The 12,002-nt window shown below is 35.9% G+C and overlaps 1 protein-coding gene across 1 annotated transcript in view; it reads left to right on the forward strand.

The window, feature by feature from the left end:
• sorcs3 (sortilin related VPS10 domain containing receptor 3) overlaps positions 1-8,861 on the forward strand; it is a 47,452-nt gene extending 38,591 nt beyond the window's left edge. The window contains 5 exon segments of the mRNA XM_043241366.1: positions 536-667; positions 1,634-1,733; positions 3,976-4,081; positions 5,058-5,218; positions 7,823-8,861. Coding sequence (XP_043097301.1) covers positions 536-667; positions 1,634-1,733; positions 3,976-4,081; positions 5,058-5,218; positions 7,823-7,881 — 558 coding nt within the window. The 3' untranslated portion in view covers positions 7,882-8,861.
• Positions 8,862-12,002: the final 3,141 nt, after the last annotated feature.

The following is a 12,002-nucleotide window of genomic DNA, read 5'->3' on the forward strand; positions in this document are numbered from 1 at the left end:
TATTGCAGCGGCGAGTGCAAACTTAGACTCGGAGTATTGATTCGCAAGGCTGCTTCGGCTCTGGCCGCATTGCTCATTGTAAATTATGCTTAGGCTGTCTATTCCTGAGCTATTGTCTTATAACCGGTCGAGCCCTGCGTAGTAGTACCAGATAAAACAAAGATTATTTACCTGGGGTCGGGTAATTTCCTCTTTATGAGGGAAATGGCCTTTGGTTAGTATCTCTGGGAGAATACAAGGTGGGCTTTCCTTTATTGGCTTCGCGGCAGCCCGTAATGGCTAGACCTTTGGGCTTTGTAGTGGATCTCTGACTAAGATATTGATTGAGGTTTTTAGGAATTCAACGAGTGTAGAACCGTTTGCTCCCGCTCGCTTGCGTCTCATAATTTCTTGGCCCGGCTTTCGTTCTGTATACATCAAATCTGATTTACTGGAAGCCATCAGCCTCGTTTAAAATGAATGTAACCCTCGTAAATGCTGGAGACGGTAACGTATAAATCATCGAGCCTCCTGTAATTATTGGCGTTTTGTCCAGGTCGCTGACATCCCGGAAGAGCAGCTGCTGGTGGCCGTGTTTCCTGGCATCCCGACAGCGGCCGAACTCTTCCTACTTCCTCCCAGGAACCAATCGGATGGCAGGAAACGGACAGAGGAGGATCTGGAGCAGGTTAGATGCAAATTTGATGGCTTTCCGTTAATGGTCAAGGTTGAAATGCGCTTGAGAATGATGGACCTTTATCAGAATAAAAGAGCAGCTTCTACCCGGGGCTACAATGAAAGTAATTGTCACTGCGGAAAGAGACGACGTGTCAAAAATATTCTGAAGGGGATTGTTTGACATTTCTACCTATTACCTATTTTCTTTTTTTTTTCCTTTAACCTTAAAGGCATTATTATCTCTAGCAGAAAGACCAGTGTCTAATTAGGCTTACATGACAAGGACGTGTCACAACAAGAGGGTTTCTACATAAAAAATTTTGAGGGCGAAATGTTGAATAATGGTTCTTGTGGAGACATTATAACTGTTTAGGGTTTTAAAATAAACCCTTAAACCCTCTGATCCACATCCCATATTGTCACAACCCCACACTAACACTACTGACATTCCCATTTCACAAAATGAAGCTCTGAAATGAATATCTCACAGACGTAATCACAACTGGCAAATTGCACTCTTAAGAATAACAACACTTTTTACTATTTGGCCAATTTTATTGTCATTGAAGCTGCAGAAAGAGCTGTAGCAAATCATTTGGGCATTCACTGGCACTCATCCTGCTTGAGACGAGGGTCGGGGTATGTGTGTCGCACTGCGGGCTGTCAAAGTCTGACATTATAGATTAAAATGTGCATAATTTCTACTTTTATGTCAAGGCAGGATCTGTATTTGAAACAAACAAGACTGCAAAATATTGTTTATGGATGCGTACGGGCTAACAGTCTTAGATAAAAAGGTACAAAAGCTGTCACTTGGGCAGTATATATATTTACCGTTTACCAATTACCGTTTAATTTAATTTAATTGTATTTTTTATTTTATTTACATTTTTATTTATTTTATTTTTTTATTTATTTGATTTAGGCAATGCAGGTGACAGCTCTTTATTTAACTATTTTTCTGTTTTCATCCTAGATTTCAGAAATCTTGGTCAACGCACTGAATCAGATCTCTGTGGAGTTCGAGTTGAAACCCGGCTCCCGGGTCATCGTTTACATCACGCAATTAACTTTAGGTAACAAAATTGTTGAGTAACATACCATATGTAGCTAATTTGATATGATTTATGTGACATCTGTAGTGTGCAACAGCTTATATTTGATTACTTTTCACAGTGGCATTTCAGTAGATCTCCCTCTCTAGCCTCTGTTGGGTGCTATATACTGTTCCCTCCGTGCTCCTGGGTAATTACGTTGATTGCTTTTTCTGAGACCAGAAGCTTGTCAGCACTATATATTGTTGAAAGATTGGGCTTTTATGCTCCACCAGTGATGCTGAAAGCCTTATGGAAGATAATTGGATAATTGCTCTCCAGCAATCATGGCTTGCAAGATCTCCCCACTTTTAAAGAAGAAAAAACAGCCAGCCCTGACAAGAATGGAGCTTTCCGGCCTTTTGTTTTGGTTGGGAATCGAGAACCAGTTCGTATTCAGATCTGGTTGCAAAACGATGGGAATTAATGGCTTTTTGTGCCGTTTGGTTTAAAAAGAAGAAACAATCCTAAGTCTTAAACTTACACTCCTGTCTTGTTTCTTTTATTAAAGAAATCAATACTTTTATGAGGCAAATTGAATCTTGAATGTGAGAGTAATGACATTTATTATTTTGCAAAAGATGTCTTTTAAATTATTTAACTGCAATCACAGTTATTGCAAATCAGCATATTAGAAGGATCATGTGACACTGAAGACTGGAGTAAGGATCCTGAAAATTCTGATTTGATATTAAAGAAATTACATTTTTAAATGTATAACCAATATTTTTTTGTCAGTTGAAATCAATCTAACAGATTTAAGAACTCACTGGTTTTTAATTGATTCACTAAAATAAAAAAATAAAAGTTTTTGTTTGCATTATATATATACAAATGCACACACATACAATATATATTGTGAAAATATTTATAATATATAATAATTATTTTAAAAGAAATCCTTTCTAACAATATACAATGCGTTAAATTAATAAGTGATGGCAAAGATTTATATTTTCATAAATTTTAATTTTCATAAATGCTCTTCTTTTAACTTTTTATTCATCAAAGAATGAAATACTTGCCATCACAACATTGATAAATGTTCTATTCTGCTTCTAATAATAAATCATCATATTAGAGTGATTTCTGAAGGATCGTGTGACACTTTAGACTGGAGTAAGCGCTGATGGAAATTCAGCTTTGCATCACAGAAATAAATGATATTGAAAAAATAGAAACCTGTTATTTTTAATGCTAAAAATATTTCACAATTTAACTTTTTTCCTCTGTAATTTTGATCAAATAAATGCAACCTTGATGAAAATAAGAGACATCTTTAAAATTTTTCAAAATTTTTCCAAACTTTTGACTGGTAGTATGTATATATGTGTATGTGTATGTGTGTTTATATATATATATATATTATTTATATTTTTTATTTTTAATTTATTTTTACTCTGTTGTTATATAAATAAATAAAGTGAAATCAATTCCTGCATTAAGTACTATCCGTTTTATTTACCATCATATGTAACACTTACTGTATATGTCACATATAATCTGGCTTCTTTACTATTTTCTATAATAACTCGGTAATTGTTGCTGATTCCTTGCAGAGATAATAGCATCAACTTGTAGTGAGCAAATTCTCTAACTGATGTATGACTCATGGTCTGTGCTATTACCCATCCACTTTTACAGAGAAACATTAGCTGCCTCCTTGGCCCGTTTTTGTGGCCAAAGTTCTGGAAAGCTTTCAGGATTCTTTCGAAAAGGTCAGAGGATTCATGGGGCTGTCTTTCCACAACATAGTCACGGGGGAAATATACAGCCAGTGGGTGTAAGGCTCCCGTGAACGATTTTGAAGGGATGCCAACAATTGGCAGAAGTCCCTCTGAGAGAGTCGAAGGGGGTTTTGTGGAAATAACGTCACAGCAGATGATCTGTAATGATTCACTTGCGATAAAAGGTCTTAGATCTGCAAGAAACTTCAGTTTTAGACTGGTATGTTTTGTTCCGAAACCGACAATATTCTTAGTGGACGCAATAGGATTTTTGTGGAAATTTTTTTTTAAGGATTTTTGAGGAATCGACATCATTATAAATGTATTAACTGTCCATTTCGATTGCTTTTAATGCATCGTCGCTGAATAAAAATCTTAATTTCGTTCAACAAACAAAATCAAATCTTACCGAGCCAACACTTTTGAATGGCAGTGCATATGAAGATATGAAAGTTATTGATTTTCTTATTAAAAGAGTGCGTTTGTCTCTGTCACAGCTCCACTGGTCGACTCCATCCCGAGACACAGCAGTTCTGCTATGCTGATGCTTCTGTCTGTGGTGTTTTTGGGTTTAGCTGTATTTCTCATCTACAAATTTAAGAGGTACATCCTTGCAAACAGATTCATTGAACTTGATTTCTTTTTTTCATGCACACCAAAGTTCTCGTTTCTGTTTATCTATATATAAAGATGAAATATAAAGTACGATTTGATGGGATGGAATCGGGGGCAACTTTCCTTTGTATCTGGGATGTTTTGAGAGTGCTATTTTTGCTCATGCCAGTTGTAAAATCTAGTTATTAGTTCGGATATAGAAACATGGGGAATAAAAAGTGCTGCTTCCTGAAAGTGCAGGAAAATATCAATGAATTGTTTAATATGCAGCCATGGTTCCTCTACTGGAAAACTGTTTTGTAGCGCTTTGAATAATTTATTGGGTCTCAAAATAATTCAAATGGAAAAGACTCAGGGAAATGTTGAAACAATCATTAATAATGGATATAATTTTTCACCCCCCCCCAAAGTAATTTAAAAAGGAAACATATTTATGGAAATGTTACACTTGGAAAAACAAAGCAATTAGCTCACAAAATTAATAATAATTTGAAAAGAAAAAAAAAATGAAGACACTTATTCTAATTCATAAAAATATAAAGTGGCCGTGTAAAATAGCAAACACATTAATACAGTGTGCTTAGCGTGTTGGAAAAGCATGCCATTTAATTTCAGGGTATTACATAACATAAACATCTATAATTAGTTCTGGGTTGTCCCGCAGAGTGTTATCAAGACAAGCGTCTTCTCAGAACCTCTGATTGCTCGGGCAACCTCTTCTCCAGAAGTTATTAAATATATATTCAGCAAGACAATTATCATATGTCATTATTTCAGGAATACAATAAAGGATTGTTCTTACAGTTGCACCATATTTTACATCTTGTTGTACTATCAAGTTGCTTGTGCACAGCCTGCATGTTATTTTTTTTTCTTTTCACATTAGTGGATCAGAAATGAAGGCTTGTGTAATATTATATGCATAATGCTTGTGTTTTTTTCCCAACAAAAACTTGTTCTGCAGAAAAATCCCTTGGATTAACATCTACGCAGAGGTGAACCACGAGAAAGAGCAGGAGATGATCAGCACGGTGGGCCAGAATGACGCCACGCCAAAAATCACCCTGAGCGAGTTCTCTACCCAGAAAGAATTGATGGAAAAAGAGCTGGAGGCCCGTGCCAAACGTGAGTTATATTTTGAAAAAAATTATGACATTAAAACTTCAGAGAAAAGATCATTTGCATTTTTTAGCTTAAAATTCACTAAACGTTCACTATATATATATATATATTAAATGGTAATGACAGTTTAATATTTTGGTTTTGGCAGTCTCCAACAATAGGTTGACATGCATGCAAGGTCAAAAAACACTTTCATTGTCTTAAAATATGCATTTATGCAAATATGCGGCTTGGGACTCGTTTTGAAAACGACTCGTTTCAGTGATTCAGTCCACTCTTTCTTTTGAGAGACAGTAACTTTATACACGGCGCACTTTCAGATTTACAACTTTTCAGGATGTTTTCATTCTGTGTTACACACTGCGTGAAAGGTCATTTTAAGCTTTAAACTAAAGGGGGAACAGCACACAGTTTCACCCAATCTCATGTTGATCCTGAGTACCTATAGAGTAGTACTGCTTCATTCGTATCTCAAAAAAAGTCTTTAGTTTCATCATATTTATAAAAGATACGACCTTACGATTCTCTCTCCTGGAGGCGGAGCTAAACAGCGATTAGCACGTGTGGCGATTGCCAACAAAACACAGGCGATGTTTCGTTTCCGGTCTGCAGGTTCTGAATCATGACCGGGATCTTTTATAGCTGGGACCGCTCCATCTTTCAGTATTAAACGATGTGCAAATCTAGCATCAAACTGGGCCTTGTTTGTAATACGTTCATCAACAAACACGCTTGTGAAACTCCGTTGCTGCCCCGGAAAAAACAAAGGGCATCCACTATTCATGTGATGCCGGGAAAAGCTTTTTGAAAGCTTAACAAGGTTATCTTTTCCTTACAACCAAAAACACACTTCTTTGGAAACATAGACCTACTTCCCGTGTGAGTCAAGTGCGGTAAAGCTGAATAAAGCGTGTTGATGAGCGCGACCTCACTTTCTCTCCTGGTCTATGGTGTAAACATGAATATGCATTTTATATATATATATATATATATATATATATATATATGTGTGTGTGTGTGTGTGTGTGTGTGTAATCAGCAATATGCAATATATAATTTCTCTAAAATTCCATCTAAACACAGTGTTCCTTCAGTGTACAGTACTTCAGAAAAAAAAAAAACTGCTTTTCTGATATTGCACATAACAAGAGATGCTGGTCAGTAATGTAGTGCCACTATTATTTTTTTGTGAAAATGACCTTTCATGCGGTGTGTAACTCAACGCTAAGCGAATGACAACATCTAGCGAAGTTTTACATCTAAAAGTGCACCGCGTATTACGTTTTTGTCCCGAGCTGTTTCACGATTTTCACGTTGGTCTGAATGAAACCGCTAATTCACTCTTTACCACTAGGTGCCACTTTTGGAGCCTTAAAAGCTCACAAACACTGCTTTAAATGAAATCGACCGATCACCGGAGGGGTTTGGAAAAATGTATCGAGTTTATAGTCATTGAACAAATAAGGTTAAAAGATAAATGCATGTTATAAGACATTAAAAGTGTTTTTTGACCTGTTTTTTGCATGTCAACCTGTTGTTGGGGGCCTTTTATCGCCCATAATACGGGCATAATAGGTGGAGCTTAGTGAACATAATACCAACTTTTCCAGCTGCTTTTCTGAATATGTATCTTTTTGTAGTATCTGAGTAGCTCTCAAGTAGAAATGACATAAGGAAAGTTTTTTTTTTTTTTGCTGCCTCAGGACTATTCGAGTCACATATCTGCGAGCTGTTACACAACTACTTTTGCTGTGGCAAGCTTTGTGTTTTACGCTAAAATATGAATCATTCATCTTTTAGAATTACACAGCGAAAACCATCAGACCAAAAAAACAGCTTTTGGAATCAAGAGAGTTATAATCGGACACACAATGCATGCTAATGAGAACTATCTACAGTGGGCCCAAGTGTCCTTATTTCCCAAGTGGATGCGTCTGTGATCGTGTAATTGCTTAATAACTGCAAATTAATATTTAATTGGTGCTGTTAAGCAGTGATTATAAAAGAGCACTGATTAAACTATAAAAGGGGTCAAATTGGGGTCAGCGTGATAACAACAACTGTGATGAATAAACATGCAACATTCGGTGCCACGCAGAAAATAAATCCCGCCACTGTTTCTGTGGGTGTTTAATAGGAGGATGAAACATTCGGTTTTTTTGCATGATTTCTTACTTAATGGTTCCGTTTCTAGCCTGCTTTACATTCATTTTGCTTGCATTCGTGAGGATAAATATTTAATGACTCTGATGCCGAAAACATCTAGTTTGTTCATTTATACTTGAGTAATATATAGTCGAGCGTATAATCAAGCATTTTAAGATAACGTAAAAAGGCATTCGCTATGCATTTCGCTTCTGTAATGTTACGCGTTTCAAAGCAAAGCATTCATCCAACTCGAAGTCACGTTGAGACCCGATTTCATCCTTTTGAGATTTCACTGAATGGTGAAAAGTAGGCCCGGGTCGAAGAAACGTCGTTTCAGGAAGCCGTCGAAGTTAAAAGCTCGTCAAGGAAAAAGGGTTAAGACGATAAATACAGACAATGTTGTTCGCTGAAGTTGAATTCTGAAGACTAATGTGTCGTTTCTGTGTTTTGGGATAGTAGGCGGTGTGATCAACACCTGCGAAAGCACAAGGGAGATCCCGAACTGCACGAGTGTCTGAAAACGTCAAGAAAGAAGGCGGAGGCATATTGTAATAATGTGTACAGAGGTATCACAATTTTAAAGGGTGACAGTTTTCCTTTTTGCTTTTTTTGTAATTTCAAAACACTGTCATTGTTAATAGTTTTCTAAGGAGCTCAGATTTGCATGGGTGTCTTGTTTGTTACGATCTGTGTGGAAAATAAGAATAGATTTAACTACTGAAAACATGCCTGGTTGAGAAATTAGGATTATTTACCAACAATTCCAAATATTTTGTTCTGAATATTGCAGAACAGTAAAGCGTAAGGGAAAGTCGGGGGGGGAAAGCCACTTTTCCGATGCATTTTTTCTTATTAATATATTTGTCGGTTTATCAGTTAGTTAGAGGGGAAAAAAGTGGCTTTTACTATCAAAAAAAAATTTTTTTTGTTTGGGTCAGAACTTATTTATGCCAAGTTCTTTTACCTGTTCGAACCGATTTTTCACACATTGTGAAGAGTGCATTTAGTGACTATATTAACTTAATTCTTAGGTTTTTAATCTCTTCAGTAGGTCATCTCATTTTTATATTTGTCATAACTTGAACCGAGGGAACAAAAATTGCAGCTGAAGCATGCAAAAAAAAAGCCAACAGTGTTTATATCCCTCTCTATATTACAGCTTTGCCTTCGCGTAAGCGATCTTGCTCCGCATTCTTCTAAATTGGTGGTTGTTGAAACATTTCGACTTTTAATTACACATTTATCTCACTGATCGAGCCGAAAAAGATACGGACTAAAACGTGAATGAAGTGAGATACTTTTCCAGAAGCACTGTGATAAAATGTCAATTTGAAGGCAAGCTTTTTGTACTTCTATAAAACGAGAATATACGGTAACTATCAAGAATCACATCTCTATAGTAAAGCTTTTTTTGGAGCTCGAACTTAGATAAAATCCATGAAATATCAAACGTTGAGAATGTTTTGTGGAATAAATCTCTTGATATACATCCATGGACTCTATAGAGCTTGATATCTTTCTGGAAAATTTAACTTTAATTCTACCATACCTTCAGCTAAATGTAATTTATTGTAAGCTCCTCAAATGTAATATGTCCATGTGCATTCCATGTGGTTATTTTACGTTCAGCTTGTTATTTTGGCTTTTTTTTTTAATAGATAAACGGCTTACGGAATAATTTTGCTTCATAAGTGAATGCCTTACAAATAAGAATGCCTTTTGAATAACGTGTATTCATCGTTTATAATTGAAAATTAATTTATGACAGTTTAGCAGTTAAAGTTAGCACAGTTACAGGCGCCGTATGTAGGATTGACGAGTGGTCGAACAAAGTATTGGAGAAATACTGGAGAAGTTTTTTTAACTCTGCCCCTCCTACTCACGCAGGTTGCCAGGTACCCGCTCAGACCCCTTTCATTTGCCAGCTTCTATGAGTGAAAAGAAATACGTTCTGTTTTTCCGCCAACTGGCAACCGGGGGTTTCAAACACGATTGGGCAAACCGGCGGTGGGCGGGTTTCTAAACCAAAACAGAGGCCGAACGCACATTTTCAAAGAAGAATAGCATTGCTTTTCTGATAAACCAATATGTTAACTTAGCATGCTTCTTAAATACCTGCAAACATATTATGTTATTTTTATGCTTTAGTAGAGTCAAAATCCTACATACGGCACCTTTAAAGTTAACAGTTTAAGTTAACACAGGCCTTTTTTTTTTTTTTTTTTGCATACATTTTTAAGGTGTCTCATCTCCCAGGGATTGAAAAAAACCATTGAACTGTACAATATTCTCAGTAGGTCTCGAGTTTTAATTTCTTTGTATATACAGCAAGTGTATTTCATTTCGTATCCTCATACTGTAAATACAATAGTGAAGACTGAAGTTCACTGGACACAGTCTGCTTTACATTTCAGAAAGGGTGTTTTGAATCTAAAATGTGGTTCATTGATGTGCTGTAGATAAGCCAGTGCTGTAAATAGTTTTTTTATTCATTCATTGTACACACACACACACACACACACACACAAAAAAAAAGGAAAGACGTACTGCATCATGCTTCAATGTTGCCATTTTGGATTTTGACCTCAGATTTAAAGTTGAACCTATAGAGAGCAGCGTTTCAGTCTATGGTTAGACATTTCGTGTTGGAGTTGATTGCCTGTGTCACACGGAATGAATATAATTCATGAATAAAAAGCAGGTGGTTTCTTAGATTTCATTGTGAATGTAAATGTATAGCAATATATCAGAATACAAGTGACTTTGGCCAAAATAACTCCCCAAGCAATTAATTCCCGTTTTACTCAATTAATGACATATTACAAACCAAAACATCGCGCGTCGTCGTCGCCACGTTAAATATGTTTTGTGCATACGGAGCTCTATTCGGAGATATTTTTTTCTGTCTGTGAAACAGAGAAGTCAGATGTAATGTAAATTATGAAACAAAAAATCGAAACGGTAGGTGCCTAAGTATTACTTGGCATTAAACTAGTGCTAACACATGTTGAAATCGTTGTGCTTTTTGTTTTTATCATTTTAAACAACGCACGCATCGTGTGTTAATACTCTGTTTTGAAACTTAGTGAGCTGTCATGTTTAGAAACTTAGGCAGCATCTGTGTGTGTCGTAAAGTAGTGCTTCTCACGTGAACAGTGATTCTCTAATACATCTTCAAACAGCATAGTGCTCACTATTATTATCATTATTATTATATTTATTATATTGTATTTAATGCCATCAGTGTGGGCTGAGAAATTATCCCGTGAAATTTATTGCGTTAAATGAGAAAAGCATTTGACAGACATTATGAAAATGCAGCTATTTTGAAACACAAAATAGAATTTATTACACTTTTTTAAGGCTTGCAACGCGCCATAACATTGCTTAGAATTGCATGAATAATGCTATGAGATAAATTGTTAAATGGCCATTAATGGGTTTAAAATTAATATGAAAACATTGAATTATTATTTTAAATGTAATTTTACTGCCGGAAATGAGGGAGTTGTTACATTCAGAAATAAAGCAAGCGGCAGTGTTTGCGTTGGGAGCACTATGCTGTCTTTAAATGCTGCCTACTTAGGCAGCTGACTAGGTTTTGAAACAGATCTCATACTATTATGTTTGTTTTGATCATCTCAGACCCAACGTTGACTGATATGCCAGCCAGACTAACCACAATTTAACATGGATTGATTTCCAATCCAATAGGACCTTATCTTTCAATTATGAAGCTTCTAGAAGAATCTGACAAACCGACTTCTGTTTCGCCCGCGATATTTAAGGTATTTCAAAGAAATTAATTTTAAAATGATTTCAAATGTTTGGGGTCAGTACGATTTTATTTTATACTCATATATTTTATGTTTTTTTAAAGACATTATAGAAGTTATATATATATATATATATATATATATAGGAAATGCATTTTTTACAGTTCTGACAAACACATTAAGAAGCACAATTCTTTTTAACACTTATCACAATAAGAAATATTAAGTAAGCATAAAAACAACATATTAAAATGATTTCTGAAGAGCCATGTGATGCTGAAGTAATGCTCAAAATTCAGCTTCAATATCACAGGAATAAATTATTATTATTTTTGTAATTTCATTTTTTTAATTTGGTATTTTCATAAAACAATATAGAAAATCCTACCGACTCCAATCTTTAAGTGCATATTCAAGTCTACAGATCTAGGCCACATTTGCATTGACATTTTTGGGGCATTAACTTGCAATTTTCCCCCTTTTTATCGACTCTAGAGCCTCTAAAAACAGCTTTGCATTTGTAAACATGAGCATAGTCTCTCCAGATGCATACAGGCATGTTGTTTATGCTTTACCCATACGCTTAGCCACCATAAAAGAACTGAAAATGGGCTACAGAGATTGGTTTAATGCATGATGTCTGCGCAGTCTGAAGCTGTGTGACATGAAACAGTGCTTTACTCTTAATCTGGACTTCTCAGAGGCGCTACAGTATGCTGAAGTCAGCATGCAATTCCACTAGCACAGGCCCTGAGCCGAGGGAACGGGGGAAAGCTGCTAAACACGCTCTCATTAACACTCGCAGGTTAGCTTAGCGTCTCGCTTTATCTCTACTAGTCACTGTTGTTGTCTCATTCTAATGG

Source organism: Puntigrus tetrazona, chromosome 1 (assembly GCF_018831695.1).
Source record: "Puntigrus tetrazona isolate hp1 chromosome 1, ASM1883169v1, whole genome shotgun sequence".
In the NCBI taxonomy this organism is placed as follows: Eukaryota; Metazoa; Chordata; class Actinopteri; order Cypriniformes; family Cyprinidae; genus Puntigrus; species Puntigrus tetrazona.